The sequence below is a fragment of the Perca flavescens genome, chromosome 3 (genome assembly GCF_004354835.1).
Source record: "Perca flavescens isolate YP-PL-M2 chromosome 3, PFLA_1.0, whole genome shotgun sequence".
Classification (NCBI taxonomy): Eukaryota; Metazoa; Chordata; class Actinopteri; order Perciformes; family Percidae; genus Perca; species Perca flavescens.
In genome coordinates this window covers 8,012,560-8,035,806 of record NC_041333.1, presented here as the reverse complement: position 1 = coordinate 8,035,806, position 23,247 = coordinate 8,012,560, and the positions used below count along the sequence as shown (strand labels likewise).

The 23,247-nt window shown below is 39.3% G+C and overlaps 1 protein-coding gene across 1 annotated transcript in view; it reads right to left on the bottom strand.

The window, feature by feature from the left end:
• Positions 1 to 2,063: 2,063 nt before the first annotated feature.
• Positions 2,064 to 23,247, bottom strand: part of ngef (neuronal guanine nucleotide exchange factor) — a 40,240-nt gene continuing 19,056 nt past the window's right edge. The window contains exons 5-15 of the mRNA XM_028572865.1: positions 21,061 to 21,311; positions 20,166 to 20,326; positions 19,888 to 20,040; positions 12,434 to 12,563; positions 12,004 to 12,078; positions 8,960 to 9,049; positions 7,267 to 7,430; positions 5,514 to 5,672; positions 2,657 to 2,736; positions 2,466 to 2,570; positions 2,064 to 2,320 (exon numbers count right to left, since the gene is read on the bottom strand). Coding sequence (XP_028428666.1) covers positions 2,100 to 2,320; positions 2,466 to 2,570; positions 2,657 to 2,736; positions 5,514 to 5,672; positions 7,267 to 7,430; positions 8,960 to 9,049; positions 12,004 to 12,078; positions 12,434 to 12,563; positions 19,888 to 20,040; positions 20,166 to 20,326; positions 21,061 to 21,311 — 1,589 coding nt within the window. The 3' untranslated portion in view covers positions 2,064 to 2,099. The remainder of the gene's footprint in view (positions 2,321 to 2,465; positions 2,571 to 2,656; positions 2,737 to 5,513; positions 5,673 to 7,266; positions 7,431 to 8,959; positions 9,050 to 12,003; positions 12,079 to 12,433; positions 12,564 to 19,887; positions 20,041 to 20,165; positions 20,327 to 21,060; positions 21,312 to 23,247) is intronic.

Below are 23,247 nucleotides of genomic sequence, written 5' to 3'. Positions count from 1 at the left end.
TTTATTCCTTGTGTGTGTGTGTGTGTGTGTGTGTGTGTGTGTGTGTGTGTGTACTCCTGTTATATTGACTAAAGTGATATTCCACACAAAATGTATCTTTTGAGTATTAAACGCCGCAGGCTTAAAAAAAATGACTGTGGAATTTGATTGGGTACATGGCAGGTAGAAAATCAGGAGGACAAATTGTAAACACAGTCCAAGCTGCACTTGGTAATATATTAGTTTACATACCATCAAATAAGGAAACTCATGTCTGTCATGGTTGCTATCACCTTTCCAAGTACATGTCACCATAAAACTGCAATCATACTTTCTGATGTCTCCTTCTTATATTTACATATAGCTATATATTATGAACAAATGAACTCTGCAAGTTATTCAATTCAATTTACTTCATCATATGCAGTGATTGCTGGGAAATACTGTTGTCTGCAGGGGTTAAAGTGGGATCTGGCAGGTGGGGGAACCCTAACATCCAATACACAGCACTTAAAGAAACTCAGTTAGTTAAAAGTTTACCACTCTAGTTATGTCCTTCTTCTAAAACAGTGGTTAAGAACACCAGGAGAAATTACCAGGAGTTGAGTTTTCATTAAAACTACATAATGACTCGTTTGGCTTGTTTCTTAAGTTACCATATGACCGGTTACTAACATGCATTTAAATGACTATTGGTTTGCAGATTATCTGTATCACCGTTTTATTTGCCTGATAACCAAAAAAGTGAATTAATTAAAAAGTGCTCTACTTTGGCTCAGCTACAGTTTGGTTTACAGATTATCTGTATCGCCGTTTTATTTGCCTGATAACCAAAAAAGTGAATTAATTAAAAAGTGCTCTACTTTGGCTTAGCTACAGCTGTGTCTGTCGCTCCGCCCACAACACTATCTGACTATCTTTTACTGGATATTATGTTGAAAGTTTCTAATTCATTAAATAATTGCTCAAAGCATTTAAACCAAGTTTTGTGTTGGAGTTTGTAACATTCCAAAATCCTAATATTGACTGTAAATTCACTTTGGTTCCAAATATCGGTTATCGGTTAATAATCGGTATCAATATTGGCCTTGAAAAACCAGTATCAGTCGATCCCTACTATTTTTATACTCCGAGTCTGACACAGTCAATCCACAGAAAAACACACTGGCGCTACATTCACTTTGCCACTGTGAAAACTTGTCACTGTTGGAATCCACTGTTACTGCCATTGTTCTTCATAATTGAGCAACCTTTCACAGCTAGCAAACAGGTCTGGCTGTAGTCAGTGTTTCATACTCGACTAGATTTTGGGTGGAGTATCACTTAGCTGACTCATTTTTCAAATATTCATAGACAGACTTTTAAAATAATCATTGCTAATTTTTATACAAGACAATATTATTAGACACTTGTACAGTGGCCCTGAAAGCCCAATGCACCGATTTTTGCAGCGTGTTTTATTTTGTCTATTTGCGTTTTGTGTTGTGGGATATAACTCAGTGTTGACAGGTATTTTACAATAAAATTAACACATTAAAATTTTAAAACTTGCATGCAGCTGAGGAATGTTTACTAGTGATGGGCAAAATAAGCTTTGTGAAGCATATTATTTATTTTCTGAGGCCACTAGATGGCGCTCTTTTGTTTAAGGAATGGCAACGCAGTGTGATTTCAACCCTTTGTTGAGCAGAGAGCGCCATCTAGTGGGCTTAGAAAATACAGAAAATGGTTCACAAACCTTCATGATGCTTCATTTGGCCATCACTAATGAGTACAGTACCTTTACAAGACTTTTAGGATTCTTGCCTTCCTTGCACACAGCTCCTAATGAAACACAGAGCTTTCCTCCATGCATTGCACACCACAGTGTTTGGGCCTACAAAACACCTTCAGCACACGTTTATATGAGACATGCAGCATTGCTTGTACAAGGTTATCGACTTAAACACGTTGATCATTTGGATTTCTAAAAGTGAAAATCAAAAGCACAAGATGCCATTGTATGGGATTTAAGTCACATGTATCCTGATTAGTTTTAGCGCACTTGGCCCTGAATGGAGACATTCATCACTGTTACTGCTTCACTGATTTACTCTACTGCTCTCCCCCATTTGATCAATTCAAGGGTTGGAGAAGTTGGAGGCTCGTGGGGTGCGTCTCCCCACCCTTAAACCAACCCTGGTTCCAGTTGGCGGGCCTCCTCCACCTTCCTGGGCCTGCAGAATCCTGAAGGCCTCTCTTAGATTCTGAGCTCGGACCTCCTTGCTCTGGATCTCCTCTACTACTCGACTAGGGAACCAGCCACTTTCGCCATCATGGAGCCTTTCACCCATCATCCAGCCTGTGATACAGAAGACACGGAATGGCCATGAAGATGGAAAGAGAAGACAATGCACAAGATAACATGTCACTCACATTTTAATTATTTATTAATTAAGAACAAACAGTCTCAAATGGGATATTAGAGCAGATTTGTGCCTACACACCATCGTCTGTTCTCTCTAGGAGGTTCAAAACATCAGCCATCTCAATAGAGAGTTCATCTGGCTCCTGAGATGAGTACGACTGAATACACTGCACCTGTGGAGAGTCTGAAAAACATCACAGATAGTTTGAGTTCACATCTCCACGTCTGCATGAGGACTGTACACAATGGTGGTGTGATATTGTGTCTCACCTGGTTGGTGGGCACTAGTAGACATGAAGCGTGTGCGTCGGTTAGGAGTGAGAGCACACATCCATCGAAGCTTATCACTCCTGTTTACAGAATGCCATTGATGAGTAACCAGTTAAATATACATTTTTGTCTAGCAATAATTAAAATCTCACCCTATCATATCCAACCTCTGTAATGTTTGGAAGATGGTCTTGCTGTACAGTAAGCTTGTATTATTAGTCTCTATCTTAATTCTGAATCCTGTATTTGGAATAACGTAAAGTTAGTTATTAATAAAAACTGACAACAACACTGTTGTTGCATCCACATGACACAAGCCTTGCGTAACCGCGCCCCCCATCCCTCCTCCACACATTTGCTAGTAGCCAAGGAGGACACGGAGGATTAAAAAAAACACGATGGACTCTTCAGAAGAGGTAATTATCTTCACTTGAGTTTCTGCGCGCAAAAGTCGCCGGACGACACCATCTTCTGAACATAGCCATACAGAGAAATACAGAGAGAGTTTTGTGGAGCTGATTCATTTGGCAATGGCTTGAATGAAATGGACGTTCATTAAAATGAAAAAGTTACGCACTAAAGCTTTAAAGGTCCCATGACATGGTGCTCTTTGGATGCTTTTATATAGACCTTAGTGGTCCCCTAATACTGTATCTGAAGTCTCTTTCCCAAAATTCAGACTTGGTGCAGAATTACAGCCACTAGAGCCAGTCCCACAATGAGCTTTCCTTAGGATGTGCCATTTCTGTGCTATTGAGGAGGAAAGAGGGGGGGGGGCAAGGTGGAGGGTGGGGGCGTGGCCTTGACCAAATGCCACTTTGCTCGTTTGAAAGCCATGATGTCTCTCTCTCAAATTCTCTAGGTGGGCAAAGCAGAGAAAGGGGAGGTAATCTTGCTCCTTATCACCTCATAAGGAGCAAGATTCCAGATCGGCCCATCTGAGCTTTCATTTTCTCAAAGGCAGAGCAGGATACCCAGAGCTCGGTTTATACCTATCGCCATTTCTAGCTACTGTGGGACCATAGGTAGGCTGGGGGAACGCATATTAATGTTAAATAACCTGATAAAGTGAAATTTTCATGCCATGGGACCTTTAAGCTTCCTGCTAAAATCACATATCTACTACAACCCGAATTCCAGAAAAGTTGGGATGTTTTTTAAATTTTAATAAAATGAAAACTAAAAGACTTTCAAATCACATGAGCCAATATTTTATTCACAATAGAACATAGATAACATAGCAAATGTTTAAAACTGAGAAATTGTACAATTTTATCCACCTAATTAGCTCATTTAAAATGTAATGCCTGCTACAGGTCTCAAAAAAGTTGGCACGGGGGCAACAAATGGATAAAAAAGCAAGCAGTTTTGAAAAGATTCAGCTGGGAGAACATCTAGTGACTAATTAAGTTAATTGATATCAGGTCTGTAACATGATTAGCTATAAAAGGTATGTCTTAGAGAAGCAGAGTCTCTCAGAAGTAAAGATGGGCAGAGGCTCTCCAATCTGTGAAAGACTGTGTAAAAAGATTGTGGAATACTTTAAAAACAATTTTCCTCAACGTCAAATTGCAAAGGCTTTGCAAATTTCATCATCTACAGTGTATAACATCATCAAAAGATTCAGAGAAACTGGAGAAAAACCTTTATTGGATGCCCGTGGTCTTCGGACCCTCAAACGACACTGCATCACTCATCGGCATGATTGTGTCAATGACATTACTAAATGGGCCCAGGAATACTTCCAGAAACCACTGTCGGTAAACACAATCCGCCGTGCCATCAGCAGATGCCAACTAAAGCTCTATCATGCAAAAAGGAAGCCATATGTGAACATGGTCCAGAAGCGCCGTTGTGTCCTGTGGGCCAAGGCTCATTTAAAATGGACTATTTCAAAGTGGAATAGTGTTCTATGGTCAGACGAGTCCAAATTTGACATTCTTGTTGGAAATCACGGACGCCGTGTCCTCCGGGCTAAAGAGGAGGGAGACCTTCCAGCATGTTATCAGCGTTCAGTTCAAAAGCCAGTATCTCTGATGGTATGGGTGTGCATAAGTGCATACGGTATGGGCTCTGTGAATGCTGAAAGGTATATAAAGGTTTTAGAGCAACATATGCTTCCCTCCAAACGACATCTATTTCAGGGAAGGCCTTGTATATTTCAGCAGGACAATGCAAAACCACATACTGCAGCTATTACAACAGCATGGCTTCGTCGTAGAAGTGTCCGGGTGCTGAACTGGCCTGCCTGCAGTCCAGATCTTTCACCTATAGAGAACTTTTGGTGCATCAATAAATGAAAAATACATCTAAGACGACCACGAACTCTTCAGCAGCTGGAAATCTATATAAGGCAAGAATGGGACCAAATTCTGACACCAAAACTCCAGCAACTCATAGCCTCAATGCCCAGACGTCTTCAAACTGTTTTGAAAAGAAAAGGAGATGCTACACCATGGTAAACATGCCCCGTGCCAACTATTTTGAGACCTGTAGCAGAAATCAAATTTGAAATCAGCTCATTTTGTGCATAAAATTGTAAAATTTCTCAGTTTAAACATTTGCTATGTTATATATGTTCTATTGTGAATAAAATATTGGCTCATGTGATTTGAAAGTCTTTTAGTTTTAATTTTATTAAAATGTAAAAAACGTCCCAACTTTTCTGGAATTCGGGTTGTATCACATAACGCCAGGTTTAGCCTGTTTTCACAAACAAACCCATCCAGAGTTTGCTTGAAAGCTGAGCGAGGCCCATCTCTTAACGCAATCTCTTCATTTTCTCTCATTATCCTTACCCACATCTCATTCGCAACTGCTATGTGATCCATAAGAATAATGTGCTTCAGATACTCACATACTGCAGGTCTTGAGCATGTAGCTGACTGGACGCTCCTCTTGGTTCTCCAGTAGTTTAAGATTAAAGACATTGGCCAGTAGCTGGCCCTGGTCTTCAAGATCTTCAGTCCTCAACATGGCCCGTGTGCATGAGTCAAGAACCTGGAACTTCTCCCCACTGACAACAAGTTGACTAAATTAACATTCACTGAATGTAGACATTCACTCAGTTTGTGGTGTTGTTGAATTATATTGCATTATTCTGACCCACACCACAAGTTGTCAGTTGTAGTTTTAGAGGTTAGTTCATACAAAAAATATTCTAGCTTGATCTACCTAATCTGACGCAAAACAAATTGCCTTTAAAGGGTAACTTTGTGTTTTTTCAATCTGGACCCTATTTTCCCATGTTGTGTCTCAAGTTACTGATGGGAACAATGATCTTTGTAATTTGTCCAGTATTAAACAAGATCTGCAGCGAAACCACAAAAATTGCTTGTTTTGCCAGCAATTGTGTCTGACAACATTATGGAAATAATCCCTACAGAGATAGACATTTTTGTTAAAGAGTAATATAAATGTAAATGGTCTGTTCTTATATAGCGCTTTTCTAGTCTCAACGACTACTCAAAGCACTTTAACATTGTACAGGAACCATTCACACACATTCATACACTGTGGCCGAGGCTGCCGTACAAGATGCCACCTGCTCATCAGATAATCAGTCACACACATTTACACTCCGATGCGCAGTGTGTGTGTGTGTGTGTGTACTCCTGTTATATTAACTAAAGTGATTTCCACACAAAATGTGTCTTTTGCTCCTCATCACAGGGCTTCAGGTGCTGCTAGCAAATCACTCCGCCCAAATAGCAGAAGTAGCAGTGCTTTGCCCTTCTGAGAATATAGTTCCCAGTTTGTATACAGTTAGAAGACTGCTGTGTCTCATTGACCTTGTTATTTGTACACCCTGTAACTATACAAATCACAACATGTAAATAGGAACATGTTGGCGTTATATTGTCACTTATTAGGAGCAGTAGGCTAATTGGAACAGGTTACCTCCAGGATCTGTGCTAGCGCTGGGGGCGTCAGACAGAGTTACAACACGCACGGAGATGAGAAAGTTATGTATCGACTTGTCTAACTCTGGGGGTAACTGTGAATAAGCTAAAGTCCTAATAAGTCGGCGTGTTCCTTTAAAAAAATGACTGTTTGAACTTGCTTGGCTACATGGCAGGTAGAAAATCAGGAGGACTTTTTGGGACAGTGTGCAAATTGTAAACTCACTCCACTGTGTGTGTGTGTGTGTGTGTGTGTGTGTGTGTGTGTTCTTGGGTGAGTGCAACTAATAAATGCATTCCAAAATAGGCTTGTACCATGATTTATTGGGAAAAACCAAGCAATTATGTAAAATCAGATATTCATCACCCCCTTATAGCCCAAATAAAATGACCCTTTGTTTTATAACCACATTTTCCACCACTGCGATGATTCGACTGAGATTGGAAGTCAAATTAGGCTCCTTTGATCGAATTGTCGAATAGTCAACCCTAAATGCAATACAGTTTAACACCACCACATACTACATCCTCCATCATAAAGTTAAATCAACCCCTCTCTTAAACAGTTCCAACACAAACTGCACATTAGAACATGCATGAAAGGAGGGTTTATTGCAGAACTGTTGTATTAGACTGCATTTGTTTTAGTGTACCAAATAAATGGGCAACTGAGTGTTTCACAGTGAGAATATATTGGCAAATGTTTACCTTGAGCTGCGCTTGGTGACCAGCAGCAGATTGTTAAAAAGGAACAAGTAGACCGGTTGGTAGAGCTTACGACTCCGCATGGTCCTGGTACTCTTCGGTCCAGCCATCAGCTGCACTTCACCCTTCTTTAGCAACCAGCGCGAGTGGGAAATGATGGGCACAGACTGCAGAGGACAAAAGGTAGAGGTTCACTGTTATGTTTATAAATTTCCTATAAAAACTATATTTTATAGTTCCTGGACAGTGCAATTGTGATGATTTAGTTTGTACGTCATTTGGCCCATTTAGACATTAAAGAAACTCTGTAGTGACTTGTTAGAGAGCCTGCCCATAATCACACAGTCATATAAGTTCTGATCTGTGAAATAGGGCTGCCACTAACGATTATTTTCATTGTCGTTAAAAGTGACAATTATTTTCTCAATTAATCGATTAGTTGTTTGGGCTATGAAAAAATTGTAAAAACTGGCGATCAGTTTTTCCAAAACCCAAATGTTTTGTTTTGTTCAAAACATCTCAAAAAAGATCTTCAAAAAATTTATCCATTTCTTTTCATGAAAAAATTAATAATCAATCGCTTATCAAAACAATTGGCGATTAATTTAATAATTGACAACTGATCGATTTTTTGATTAATCTTTGCAGATCTACAGTGAAAACAGTGTTGGGGTTGTTTAGTGAGTGTGACAGTGCAGCATCCACACTCAAGACATGTTCTTGTGGCTATTTCTCCACAAGTGAATAGAGTCAGAGTGGTTGCTCTGGTCCTAAGCAACTACTGATATCAGCAGTCATTTATGAATTTCAGAGGGATTGTATAATCCCATTATTGTGTCATTCTGTAAATTGAAAACCATGAGCCAGCAAATTTTAACAAAAGAAATCCACATGATGACCATAATTAGAAGGTTTCTCACTATTAGCACTATTCACAGTGAAAATGGCTGCTATTAGTAACACAGTAACACACAGGGCAGTTGTGCTCATATAGCACATGCATCTCTGCCTCTCTCCATCTATGACAAACCACTACCTAGTTATTAGTGATGGCAAAATGAACCATTTCAACTATTTGTTGAGCCCAATAGATGGATCTCTTGGTTTAAAGAAAAAACATCAAGGCTTTCTTTATTACTGACACAGTAAGCTATCATTACTAACATTGTCAACACAAGGGTACCATGTCTTCAGAACAAACAGCATACACTCTTTAGCGCTTTACCAAATGGCACTACAGCCCTCTATTGGTCACAACATGCAGGTGCAACAGTCTCCACAATACATTCCCTCTTAAATTTAAACTACCCAGGAGTTCACTGTTCAATATTGTGGGATACAGATGATTACAAAGGATGAACCACATGTCTAAAACAGGGCCAAAGAAAGCCAGATTTTCTCAGCCACATTTCTCAAACTTTTTAAATGGGACTTGTTTACTTATGATGAGTCTTGAAATCCAGACGTGAAGAAGGTGGTCTCTTAATTGGGACACAGGTATGGTCTGAACGAATCCCCTTTATCCTGAACACCATTATTATATTGCACTGCTCGATTGTTACAGAGTTTGCTGACTTTCTCCTTTCACTTTGTTGCAGCTATATCAGCAAGGAAAAAGCTGCAATGTGCCATCATGAAAAAAGCAAAACTGTGTGAATTCTACATTAAAAATGCAAGACAATAAGACTTAGATTACCTTGGATTTGAACTCCAGTGTTTTCTCAATGCTGATTAGTTCCTCAGTGCGACTCATTTTTCGCACCCCCTCGTTACACTCTTTCACAATCTGAGGAAGATATAAACATACACCATCAGTCCATAACCTTACAACATCATGTGATATTGTTTTCTCTTCTTTATCTCTTGGCTCATCATTTGGCTCTCATTGTTATGGAATTAATGCTTTTTACAATACTAAAAAAATAAACATTTGCTGCATTGCTGCAACTCTGGAACTCAGTTCCTAGAGAACCACGGCTGCACTTATAATTCATGCCAGGAAGCCTGGCCTTGGTGTACGGCTGGTTATGTTGAAAAGCTAGCAAGATTTAGCATCTCCTCAGGCTCCGTCTAATTGGGGCTCTAACCTACAAACAGACCTGCCTTCAGAACAGAGCAGAGAAAGGACTGCAATTTTAGTTTTTAGTTTTCTCCTCCATTCTCCAGTAGACTTGCAGTAATTACAGCGGAGTTACTGCAAGTTGCAGATTGAGCTCAGACTCATACACAGAGGGTTATAGTTTCCCATTTCCCCGCTTCCCATTTATTTCTGTGGGAGCAGCCGTGCAATGCATTCTGGTAGCGTCGCAGGGACTTTGGAGAAGCGGGGCGTTGAGACGCTCATTTGCATAAAGTTGAATCCAGCAAACTTCATGAGGAGTGCCTCGGCTCAACGCCTCTCAAAAGCTGACGAAAATCTTTTAAACTGACCTTTTTCGATCTGAAATGAAAACAGATTCAGCAACTGCATGGCATCTTTCTCATTTAAAATGTTTACAGAAACACGTATCGCTGAACTATTTTCGTAAAATACGAGATTGCATTCCGAACGAGCCGCCATTATGGTCGCTTTTGAAATTCGGGAGCAGCCAGTCCCACGTGACTCGTTCGTCCAATCAGCTGAAGCCATCGCGGTTGTAGGAGGGCAGATACTGTTTTCTTTGCTTCTCAGTGGTCAGTGAAGAGAAACTAGTGGCAAGAACACTAGCGTGCAATGCTTGGAAGCGGGGCAATCCCATCTGTGAAAACAAGGCGCATATGGACATGTACCATCAGAGTACACACAGCGGGGCAAGGAGGCATTTCATTTCAAGGACTACAGCAGCTACAGATGACAGATCTTTTTCATTCCTTTTTCAGAGCGCACAAGTTTTTATTATCTTTAATTATGCCATGGTGTAAAGAACATTTCTAACTATATAAAAAAAGACTATATTGGAAATTGTTACCAACCCTGTCTTTAATAAATAAATTCATAAATAATTAAATAAATGTAAATATTCATATAGTGCGGACATAACGGAAGACATTGGTGGGCTCCGAGATAGTAGTATTTCCAAAAATTCTTCAATATGTGCAAAAATACTATCTGCCGATAAACCATGTTGATCAATTTGATCTGCTAATGATAGCATGCTATCTCGGAGCCAGCCGATGTCTTCCATTATGTCCGCGCTCTCACTTCGCCAACTATTTGTAAAAATAGGCTAATGATTGTGTCACATAGTGGAGGAATTACCGTACAGTACAGGAGAAGCTTGCAGGCAGTTTCGACTTACATGAGTTGTTTAGGTTTAATTACTTACGTTAACTAGCATTTCAGTTAGCAATAATTAGCCTGTGCCTATGTTATCTTCTTACATATACCTACGCTCTCCATCTCTGCAAGATTAGGAATGATTGAGATTTCTCTTGGCACAGCTACCAGAAGACTTACAACTTTCAGACAGGTTGCTCACGTCACATTTACTTCGTCTCTGTCAGTTGGAGGCTGCGCAGTAACGCTCAGCGCTCACCGGAAAAGTGCTTCTAATACCATATAGATTTATTTTGAAATAATGCAATAAGGAAATAAAAGTCCACAGAAATAAATACATGTGAATTTATGAAATAAAAGTCTCTTGAAATAAATAAACGTGGACTTATAAAATAAAAGTACCATGAAATAAGTAAAAGTAAAACTTTTTAATATATTTATTTAACTAATTGATTCATTTATATATGAATATTTACATTTATTTAATTATTTATTGCCTCATTTATTTATTTCATGATGTATTTCAAAGGCATATTTATTTATTAATGTATTTATTAATAATAATTTTATGTATTTATTGATTTATTTAATATTGAATGAAACGGCATTCCAAACTAGTGTGCTTGTTTTGTCTTGTTTTAGTCTGAGCCAGCAGGGGTATACACACTGTATAATCTGCTTTAATATCAAGTGCTGACTCCACTTACACAAATGGGTTTTGGCAATAATAATTGGACCCAGTGAGTGGTTGATGGTTGCACAAGTAGGTGGATTAAGTATTGGAATAAAAATTCTAAACGATTAGAACTTCATACTTTTTTTCTTAAATAATATCTCATTGGTTTACCCTAAACATTAAAGTCACACTAAATGCGGTGAACTATGTGGAGCCAATTACCAATCACTGATATACAAACTCCAATCAGAGGCACCATTATGATTTCCAAGCATTCCCTATAATTATGCCTCACTGTCTTTATTCCCAACCAAAGGAAAACATAGCAAAGATGGTGGTTTAAAAGGTCTTAAATGACTTGAAGAAACTTCATTTGCTTTTCAAGCTGAAAAGGGGCAACTAAAAAGGCTGCAGATACAGGGGAGGGGTTAGACAGAGCCCGGAGGAGATGCTACTTTTAAATCTTGCTAGCTTTTCAACATCGCCAACCCTACCTTTAACAGTGTACTCTGCTTAAGCACATAAATATCAGCCAAACTCTGCTGAGTTTGTGGGGAGCTTCAGATTAATGGTTTCAGATACTGGTGAGACCAGGGAGATTTCAGACATCAAAACACTGCACAGCTGTACGTAATACACCGTTTGGAAGTTTGGAAAGTTATATAGGCAACAATCATTTTATCCTTCATGTCAACAATGAATGTAAATGGCATGTTGATGTTAATGATACACAGTAATATATTACGATGACACAATCCTTACAACTGCCTCATTGCTGTTTGGGCCCCGCCCCTTGACAGGTGCTCACCTGCTCCAGTTGCTGATGTGCTTTTATAGCATTTGCTTCCCTCTCTGAGTTTTCGTCTGCTTTTTTCAGGATGTTCTGTGTGAGAAACAAAGTCAAATAAAAACAACAAACGCCTCAATAAAAAGCATCTACATTGGCACCAAACCCTAATTCATTACTGCAACTTTAACCTGATCAAAAAATATCCAAACTCAGTTCTATATCTTGCCATTTTACTGTACAATATCTATATGTATATATTTAGTTAAAACATGATTTATTGGGCCTTTTATTTAGATAGTGCAGATGGAAAGGAAAGGGAGAGAGAGAGGGGATGACACGCAGCAAAAGGATAATAGGTCAGACTCAAACCCGGGCCACTGCCGAGGACTAAGCCTACATAGGGCCAGACTCGCCCCGTAATATTTGTTTAGTTTTAAATCATTCTCACTTGTACGAGCATCTTGAGCCTTGTGATCCTCTGGAAAGGAAGGATTAGGAACGAGGTGAAGGACAGGCCCCTGACATGTGGATGGTTCTCCAGTGCAGCCATGGCTTCCCGAAATGCCTGGTTTCCCTCTCTGGACAATCATGTTAAGACAAAACAATGCTTAGTTGATCATACAGCTTAATTACAAAGACATACATTCTCTCTCTTCTCTGTGATGTGGTGATGAGAGACAGAGATAGAAAGCAGTGAAAAAGACACTATTACACAAACCTAGGTCAGGTTTTTGCTGATCATCCATGGATAAAGATCACACTGGCTGTGTTGAAGGCTCATTCATTTAATTGTATTAAAACATCCATTAAGGACTCCTAGCCTGGCATAGCCAGACAAACTTTATTTAATTAGTCTGGAAACTCTTAGTTAATTTTCGATTCTGAGACCAAAATGCCTCTGTTGAATAGACCTAAAACCAATCAGAGCAACGAAATGACATGGCTCTGAGTGACACATGCTGGTTGAGGCGGTGCTTGGTTCGTTTTGATCAGGGAAAAACATGGCGGCCGGGTCACAAACTTTCTCAAATTACAGCTAAACAGCACACTAAAATGTGTTTTTGAAAACATTTTAGGTGAGAAATATGCAAAACGGTAAAAGAATATTGATTGGTACGTGATCAACAACGCCTAGTTTGACAGTTTAATCTGAGTTTTGTTGTGCTGGACTGGGAATGCCAGTTACGTCATTCAAGCATGACGCTCTCATTGTCATTGTTGTGATGGATATCTGTTTGAATGGGAGGGGTTCAGACACATTTGCCAGAGCAAATAAAACATGAGCTGGCAGATTTGGCTGGCTTCCAGGCTTAAGCTCTTCTTCACTTAAAGGATAAGGCTAGTGTTTAATTTTGTATTGTCAACAAATCCCATGAAAATACTAAAACCAACAATGTATTAGTTGCTCAATACTTTCTGAATTCCCTATCCAAACAGAAGGAAACATTTGTTGGGGACTAATGAATAGTGGTAGATTAATCAACATTTGGTGCTCTAGTGAGTATGTGTGGCAGCAGGATGGTGGATGGCCCCATTTTGACCTGCTATTAAAATCCTATCTAAGTAATTAGATCACAAGTGGACAGCTTTAAGTACAGGTGTAAACACACTCAGACCACATTCAGAGGTGGGCTGGGCCCATCAGTGTTTCACCATCGTGAGTCTATGAATGAGGGAAATGTCGGTGCATAGTTTGTCTGTAATAACAGTAGGACAGTTGTGAACGTCTATAGTGCCATAGACTGTTCTATGGCAACCAGCAGTTGCTGGTTGTATTTAGCAGCTACAGAGCTTCGGGACGCCGGCTTCCAGCGGCAGTTGTTTAGCCGCCAATAGGTGACTGTGAGCCGCCTACAGGCACCACCAGATGACGGTCCTTTCAGCTTTTAACAACCAGAACCAAAAATATTACAGAACAGGTTCACCACATTTAACCCAACAACAAACCAAATGGAAAGTTTTTTGTGTTGAGTCTATACACCTTTGAGGTGACGCCCAATGAAGAGCAGCAGCATTTCCCTGTGAGGGAACACTGCCAAACTGTTATAAAAAAGAATGATAAAACAAATTGTCAGACTTGGCTACACAGGCAATATTTGGATCAAGTCATTGTTGGTTTTTATCATTTAATGTGACTTTTGTTGACAGCATGAAAAATATATCACCAGACTTATGCTTTAAAGGTACACACTGCCCTTAAAACAATGAAACTGTCACGTCTTGTCTCTGTCAAGTTTCTGTCAAGTTTCTGTGTTTAGTTGGTTTCATGTTTTCTGTTGGTTTTTCCTGATTTGTTTTGAAGGTTCTCTGTTCTCCATTGTGTTTTGTTTTACTTCCTGTCTTGTGTTTTTGATTGTTCTGCCCCGCCCTGATTTGTTCCACCTGTTTGTATCACCTGTCCCTTGTTAGTGTTCATTACCCTGTGTATTTAGTCTCTCTGTTTCCCTTGTCTGTTATCGGATTCTACTTTCTGTTAGTGTGGTGGTTCCTGTCATTTATTTCCCTGGCGTCTGAAATAAATCTCTGTTTGAACTACATTTGGGTCCAAACCTTCTCTACATCGTGACAGAAACCCTTCACAAAACATCAAGACACTGATTTGAACCTGCTATTTTATATACATTTTGTTATATAATTTTTGTTAATTGGCCTGAACATGTATGGTGGTTCTAGGAACACCTCTGATGTATTTTGAAAAAGTGTTTTGCTCCTGTACGTCTATGACTTAATGTGAAGTAAGAGAGAAAATAACCTTTGCGAACTGCCTCCTTAGTATTGAGTACCGAGAAATGCCTTTTCATTCAATACCAAAGTTCTATTCCTCAAGAGCAAATCTCATTAGCGCCAGTGAGCCAATAGGCATGCTGCATGCTTCTACCAAGCTTGTGATTGGCTGTCTACACATCAAGATATGCAGGAAAAGCACTACATTATACTCGTGTGTGTGATGTTGTATTTTAAAAGACTTCGAGAAGCGTCACAGTGGAAAAATTAAGATTTGTGCCGTAATGTTGGAATTTATTTTATTGTTAAAATTGATTTTATTATATTGATATAAAAAATACCATTCAAGAACTCGGTATCGAAGATTTTTGCACAATACCCTGGGAATAATCTGTCTAGAATGGCAGTGAAAACATTGTTAAAGTCTACCAGCCTATATGAGAAAGAAACATGCTTTACAAGTAAGAGCAACACGGTCTCACGGCAGTTCGTGAAATGGTCACGTAATTTTTAATCTATTGATTCATGTACACGGACACGTTTATCTAATTTTTTTCCGTGATGATCAGCACGTTTTTTTAAACTAATGTATTTCATTGGGAAGCATATTTCATGATATACAGCACGATTCTTTCTGTCAGTCGGGTTTCGTGATCACAGCACGATTCTCAGTCAGTCTGGCGTGAAATGAACACGATCGCTGAAAATTCCGTGACGGAATGAGGGACAACAACGGGAGGGTTGGGTTTAGGAAATTAAGAACTGGACTGTTGGGTTTAGGAAAAGAACAATGGGATGGTTGGTTTAGGAAAAGAAGAACAGGACGGTTGGCTTTAGGAAACGTGACACGCGGGACATGATCCCCGGTCTCTGGGGTGAAAGTCCTGTGTTGTTTGACCCATCCACCACCCCTACCAACCTTCCTACGCTGATTTTCGGCCTTTCATTCTACTCGCTACCGTAGATATTTCCCATTGAAATACATTAGTTTAAAAAATGTGCTGACCATCACGAAAAAAACTAGATAAACGTGTCCGTGTACACGAATAAATAGATTAAATTACGTGACCATTTCACGAACTGCTGTGAGACTGGGTTGGTAAGAGAGAAAGAAATCAAACTGTCCTCCTCCCACCTATCACAATAATTAGTCACTGGGGTTTTCAGTTTTGTCATGTTTTTCCTAAGCTAATATTTCTACCTTGCAACTCAGTCACTGATGTGATTGTATGTGATTAGTAATTAGGCTTGGCACTCCTAACACCCTTACGAGTGTGATCAGACACTCCAAACCTTCTGAACAGATTTTACATAATGTACTTTATATCCTCAAAACAGATGGATAATGACATCTAATAGACATAAATTCTTAGTGGTGGATTTACTAAATGTTACTTCATAAACCAGTCAATTTGATTTTGAAACAAGCAGAAGATCTCAGAAGTGTTTTCCAGTAGCTGGCAGAGATCCCATTCAGTGCCTGCCATCCAGGGCACCTGTCCTCTGCAGCGCGTGGGAAGAGGGACATACGCATTATATTCATAGTCAACCACACCCTGCACATCACATTTGTCATGATGTAAAACAAACTTGTTCTCTACTGAAAAGATGGGCTGACAGCATTCACAGGCATAGAAAAATAGCAATGTATGAGGAATGACACCTATTATTCTTTCTCACAGACACCTTTCTCTCCAGGCATGTGTTTATAATTATCAGTAGTCAGACGGGCCACAGTATTGTTCTGAGCATTAACGAATGACGAATAAGTCAGTATTATTTACTGCTTTCAAAAGACAAAAATACTGTCCAATATAAAAAAGTCACAATATATTTTAATAAATCACCACAATTAGCTTCAATAAGAAACAGCTATCTGACTCATATTCAGAGACCGTCAAAATAATGGACAGTAAAGCCACTGGGAAGTGCCTTAAAGCTGCCCTCTAATTTCCAGCTAGGGGTGACTCCACTGGTAGCAAAAAGAAATCTGTTTCTATAAATATGTATTGGAAAATGACCCTAGATCTTAGTTGATTCATTACCGTAGTAAACATTTTCAAAATTGGTTTATATCACCTTTATCTATTCAGGGAGGGTCAGTTGAGAGCAAGCTCTCATTTACAATGACGCCCTGATTACATGCCATGCAAAATTATAACACATACAAAACATACAACAATATATACCATACAGTTGCAATACACAGTGCACACATAAAACAGTTACATTATGTTAAACTCAAAATGCACATGTACATTCAGTATAAATGGCTTCATAAAGAAGCCATTGTGATTTAATGAAATTAGGCAGTTCAATTTCATTAGAAATTGCAGGCCTAATGTTCAACTGCAAACAATATTTAGGACCAATGAGTCACTAGCGCGAGTGCCACAGTGATACGATTTAAAATTCATCAAGCTTGTTAAATATACAGGCCATTTTTTAAGCAAGGCTTTATAGATAAATAGAATGCAGTGTTGCTCCCTTCTTAGAGCCAAGGAAGTCCAGCCTACATTTTGATAAAGGAGACAGTGGTGGGTACTGAATCCATCACCAGATATAAATCTTAGGGCAGAGTGATAAACTGCATCAAGTGGCTTCAATGTAGAGGAATGTATGCATTCATATAAATTATATCACCATAGTCCAAAACTGATAGAAATGTAGCTTGAACAATCTTGTTTCCTACAACTTTGGGTGAAGCATGACTTATTTCTATAAAATAATGCCAATTTTGGTTTTAATTTCTTTACAACTTATGTGTGGTTTGAAAGACAGCTTATCATCCACTGAAATATTATATACTTGCAAATTCTTCTAGCTGGAAGCTTTTTAAATTTGTGTCCAACGCTAAGTGGTGATGGCCCTTTCAGTTATTACAGTAGACACATTTCCTGCAAAAACCATACACTTAGTTTTTTCTTAAAGTTTAAAATCAATTTAAGATCATAAAGAGCTCTTTGGATTCACAAAAACCTGATTGTAAGTTCTGAAGAGCGAGATCAGTAGAAGGGGCAATGAACTGAACTGTTGCTAACACCAGAATTAAAATCATTAATAAATATAGTAAATAAAAGAGGCCCCTAAACAGATCCCTAAGGAACCCCTTTACAGATTTTCAGAAAATATGATTGATAACCATCGGCCACAACAGCTTGCGATCTGTCAGATAAATACTTCTCCACCCACCTGCAGGATACAATATCGAACCCGATATTGTTTAGATGTTCTAAAAGGATAGCATGATCCACTGTATCAAAGGCCTTAGTGAGGTCAATAAAAAGCACAACACAATCCTGCTTATTATCCAATGCATGAACAATATCACTCACAACCTTGGAGGCCGCTGATACAGTGCTATGCCCAGGTCTAAAACCATACTGAAAGACATTTAGAATATCATAGTCAGATGAATAAGATCTTATTTGATTACTTATCAGACGTTCTAAAACTTTTGCTAAGCAGGGTAGTTTTGAAGTTAGCCGATAGTTATTAATGTCATTTGTAGGACCACCCTTAAGCAGAGGAGTAACATAAGCAGTGTTCCATACATCCAGAATTATAAAAATAAATATGCGTCAAAACATCAACAATAATAGGAGCAGCTAATCATAAAAGACTAGGATCCAATTTGTCAGCCCCAGTGGACTTAGAGAGCATTGAGCACTATGCATCCCAGGATCCCCTGGCATACTAGATGACTTGTCACTTATCAGAACAATCAAGGGTGAATTCTGGAATAAGTGACCGGCAGTAACAAAGTGTTTATTAAAGATATCACATCACTCCTTCTCTTCAGAGACAGTGACAGAACCCTGAGTAATCTGATTGGGTAAGTATGAGGAAGGGCTATGAGATAGACTTAATTATTCTCCAAAATGTTGCTAGATTTCCATGGCAATCAGTTAAAGAAGAAACATAGTAAAATGATTTCGTATTACGAATTGCAACAAGGCACTTGTTTCGGAGAAGACGAAAATGCTGCCAATCTGCACCCAACCCCGAAGTATGTGCTTTATTCCAGGAAATGTCCCTAGAATGTAACATGTCAGCGATATCCGCAGTAAACCAAGGGTTACTTCTGTTTGTTATTCTTAGCTTCTTAAAACGGGCATGTTTATCAACAACAGAATTGAAAATTTTAATATAATAATTTAATAAAATAATATAAAGCCATGGTGGGGTCAATAACAGTTATCGTGAGAGAATTATCACTTAAAGACAAGTCATATACAAAATCTTTACAATAAAGCAAGACTTTTCTTGTCCAGTGTCTCTGATACAGGCTATTGGACAGTGATCACTAAAATTGGAGTAGAGTAGAGTAGATACAGAGCTAATAATAGTAAAAGAAAAACATGTCTTAATGAAGATGGCTATCAGACCTAGACATATTATATCCATTAAGCCCAATTTCACTGATTTGGTCTGATAGTCATGTTTCTGATAACAATCGCTAGTTTCAAGTCTCCTTCAATAGGCCTACAGCATGATGTTCATTTTGTAAATTATGGTCCCATTTATTTTAAAAAGCAAAACTTTAGGGCGTGGCAAAAAGCGACCTGTCAATCAGGACAGAGGCTTAGCAATGCTAACCATGGCACTGTTGACATTAAAATAACTTGTTTTTAGGTGTTGTCCATATTTTGGTCTTAAACTTTGACCCTCTCACTGTGTGTTTTTACTTCATCAAAGTTAATTAGAACTTTTGGTCGCCTAAAAATGTCTTGTTCAGCGTTATGCAAACCAAGCTACCAAGCGGTAGCCGATTTTCTGTACTGCTGTGCATGAAGATGAATGGTGGCAGTACCTGGAGAACTGTGTTTAACTTCCAGTAAATCTCCACTGGATGACTTGCTTCAGAAGAGTTGAAAATCAGCAACTTTCCCCCTTTAGCTTTTATCTTAGCACCATTGCAACCGTAAACCACACTGGCTTGGCCGCATCATCCTCCCTAGCTTCACCATATCGTCAAAAACGTCACATCCGGTAGCAACGCCGTATTGCCAAACTCAAGACTTCAAAATGGCAGTCCACAGACAGGGTGATGGCGCAGATGCCACGTCCACTATTTTTTACAGTGTATGCTCATATACCACTAAACAATTAACTGTTAGTGTATGAAGACGACATAGTCCACATTGTAACATATGTATTTATAAAATAGGTACTCACAATATGCGTCTGTAGTTCTTCTCCTGGTACACCTGGTTAATGACGTATTTGATGAAGACATTGAAGTGTTCCACAGCATGGTGGTAAACAATGTCACACACATCAGGGATCAAAATAGACTTCTCAATTCGGTGCTCAAGATCCATCAGGAACCTGAAAATATTAAGAGACCATTATCCAGGGATATGGAGTCAAAGCTTGTCTGCTGGACTGGAACTTGATGTATGATCAGACTTCCAATCAATAACTGATTTGTGTTAATAAATACCTTGACCTACCTTTCACTGGCTTTCATGACTTCCTCGATGTTGGAGAACAGAAAATGCACATCGGATTGGCTTAGAGTGTTGATTAAAACAGGGTCACGTAGGAAGTGAGTCTCCAAAATTTCCAAACTTTTGTAGTATGATGCTTCTGAGGTAATAAGCTCAAACGTGGCCTAGACAGAAAAGCAAATCATAAGGACACGATAATACTAACCGAGGATCCCTAAATGATATGATTAAATTTGAAATTCTGATGAAGTAAGATGTCCTGCTGGTGCAGTTGGCTAGGGCTTATTGTTTTCATTTGACTGATTTTCACTGGAAAAACTACAAATTTACCACATTTAAATGATGTGTAACAGAGTAATTACTTCTGTGTTGGTGGAATCCATGTGGTTTCACAATCTGTTTGCATTCATAAAGCATATATCATAGTGTTATTTTGGACCAAGGCAGCTGCTCAATTTATCTCTTGTTTATTTCTATTATAATTATACATGTTGGCCATGCCACCAGCATGGCTCTAGGGATTGAAATGTCAGCCGTTCTGCCCACCATTTTGATCTAGACTAAAATTTATTATTAACTATTGGAGGTTAAACATTCATGGTCCCCAGATCATGACGTCTACTTTCTTTGGTGATTTTCTGTTTTCCTCTTGTGCCACCTTGAGGTTGACATTGTTGGGTAATAAGTTTAAAGTCCTTGGTGGATGCATACAGACATGCATGGTGGCCAGAAGATGAATGTTTTTGGCTTTAGTGATTTCTCATCATCAAGCACCATCAGCTGGTCAAAGATTTCACTCGTCTTGTGAAATATCCCAACATGTACTAAATAATTGGTCCAACCTTTAGTACAGCCATTCGTGGTCCCCAGATGATGTATCCTACTGACATTTGCTCACCTCTTGCATTATGATTTCTTTCTGTGGTAACTGGGTGAGCAAGCCACTGGCCTGCACAGCTTCCAGGTTCTGCCACAAGCTTAGTGACCGAGAACTGTTCCTCAGCTGCAGCTGTAACACTGGAGGGGACGTGACACCAGAGCCTGCCACCACAGTCTCTGCTGTGACCTTTGGACAAAGGTTCTCACGTTGCCGCCGTTGCTCGATCTCCTGCTGCTTGGAAGTGTCCCGGTATTCCTGGTACAGGAATGCTGGAGAGTCAAAAGACAATGAGTCAGGCATGAGGTAAACATATAGAATTCTTTTTTTTTTTTTTTTAAAGCCTGGATTACCACTGTATGTAAGGAGTGGCATTTTTAAGTGGAAAAATAGTTGGGCGAACAGCTGCCTTGGACTTGTATACCTCCGTTTTTCTGTTATAGTGCTCAATACCCACGTTTGTATGCACTGTCAGTTTGCAGTGTAGCTACGTATGTTTGCACAATTTTACTGCGTTGTCCTGCTACTTTCATGCTTGGTAATCCTCTCAGAAAGATGCTTGAGATCCTGAAAGCATGTTATTGACCATACCATCCGCTCCAGAAAGAAAACACACATGGAAAGCAAATAGTGTCTTCTCTGAGGGCTAGCTAGTAATTATTTCCTGCAGAACCATTACATGTTAAATCTTTGATTATTTTTGCGGTTTGGTTCATAGCAATATCCCGCAGCTGGTGGGCAATGAGGTACTTTATTTAATCTCAAATTTCCTTCAAATTCGTGCTGTAGAAGATAATCCACATCGTTCATGGTGACCTTCTTCTTTAAAAGGTACCATGGCATGAAAATTTCACTTTATGAGGTTTTTTAACATTAATATGCATTCCCCCAGCCTGCCTATGGCCCCCCAGTGGCTAGAAATAGGTGGGAATCTTGGGAATCAACGTTACCTCCCCTTTCTCTGCTTTGCCCGCCCAGAGAATTTGGCCCACCCATGAAAAAGAGACATCATGGCTTTTAAACAAGCAAAGTGGCAGTTGGTCAAGGCCACACCCCCACTCTCCACTTTGCCCCCCCTCTCGCCTCCTCAATAGCTACAGACACAGAAATGGCACATAATAAGGAAAGCTCATTGTGGGACTGGCTCTAGTGGCTCTAATTCTGCACCAAGGGTGAATTTCGGGAAAGAGACAGTACAGTATTAGGGGACCACTAAGGTCTTTATAAAAGCATCCAAAGAACACCATGTCATGGGACCTTTAAAAGAAATATTTAGTTCTGCCAACTACACGCTTCAAATTGCATTGGGGCAACAGGCAATCAGCTCCACTTGGCATCAAATTACCCTTCAGTACACCAATATATTGGTGTATCTTGCAATATTCTTGTTGCTTATGTTCTGTGTATATGGCTCTGTGTGTTTTACTGAAGTTAACTGTAGTCTGTTCGTACATGAATACAGGTGTGTGTGTGTGTGTGTGTGTGTGTGTGTATATATAGGCTGTGTGCTGTCAACTGTGTTCTCTCGAATTCCCAAGACAAATTTCTCCTAAGGGAGACAATTACTAAATTAATATTTAAAATTTGTGCCAACCGCTTTCAATGCCAAAGCTTTTTGGCATGTGTATCTTGGGGCACAGGGTTATGCGAGCGTAAGACTTTCCCCACATAGCGGAGCCGGAGCCAAGCACAATTATAACACCATTTTAAAACTATTCTATCAACCACTGACCTTTAATTGTCAAATAATGATGAATAACAGCAACAAATGAAGATTTTATGTCATGCATGAATCCAGAACTTTATCATGTATTGTATGTGGTAGTGTAAGGTTATGTAACGTAAGTTGAACAGATCAGGATTGCAACTTTTTACTTGTATTTACCAACCGTTCTTATGGGTCAAACAACATAGAACTTTCACAATTTATGTCCCGTTGTCCTGTGTGTCATTTAAACGTACATTTTGTAACCCCACCCACCTTCTTATCCTAACCATAACTAACAAGTTTTACCCTGTACATTAAAGGGGTGATAAAATGCAAAACCGAATTTACCCTGTCATAGTTGACATCCTGCTAAATGGCAGGTCTGTGTGAGTGAGGGCAAGGGTCATGGAGCTTGTTACGCCCGCAATCTCTTACCACAGGTTCCAGTTAATCTTATAATGGATATGTGTATTGAGTTAATTAAACAAACGATCAGAGAA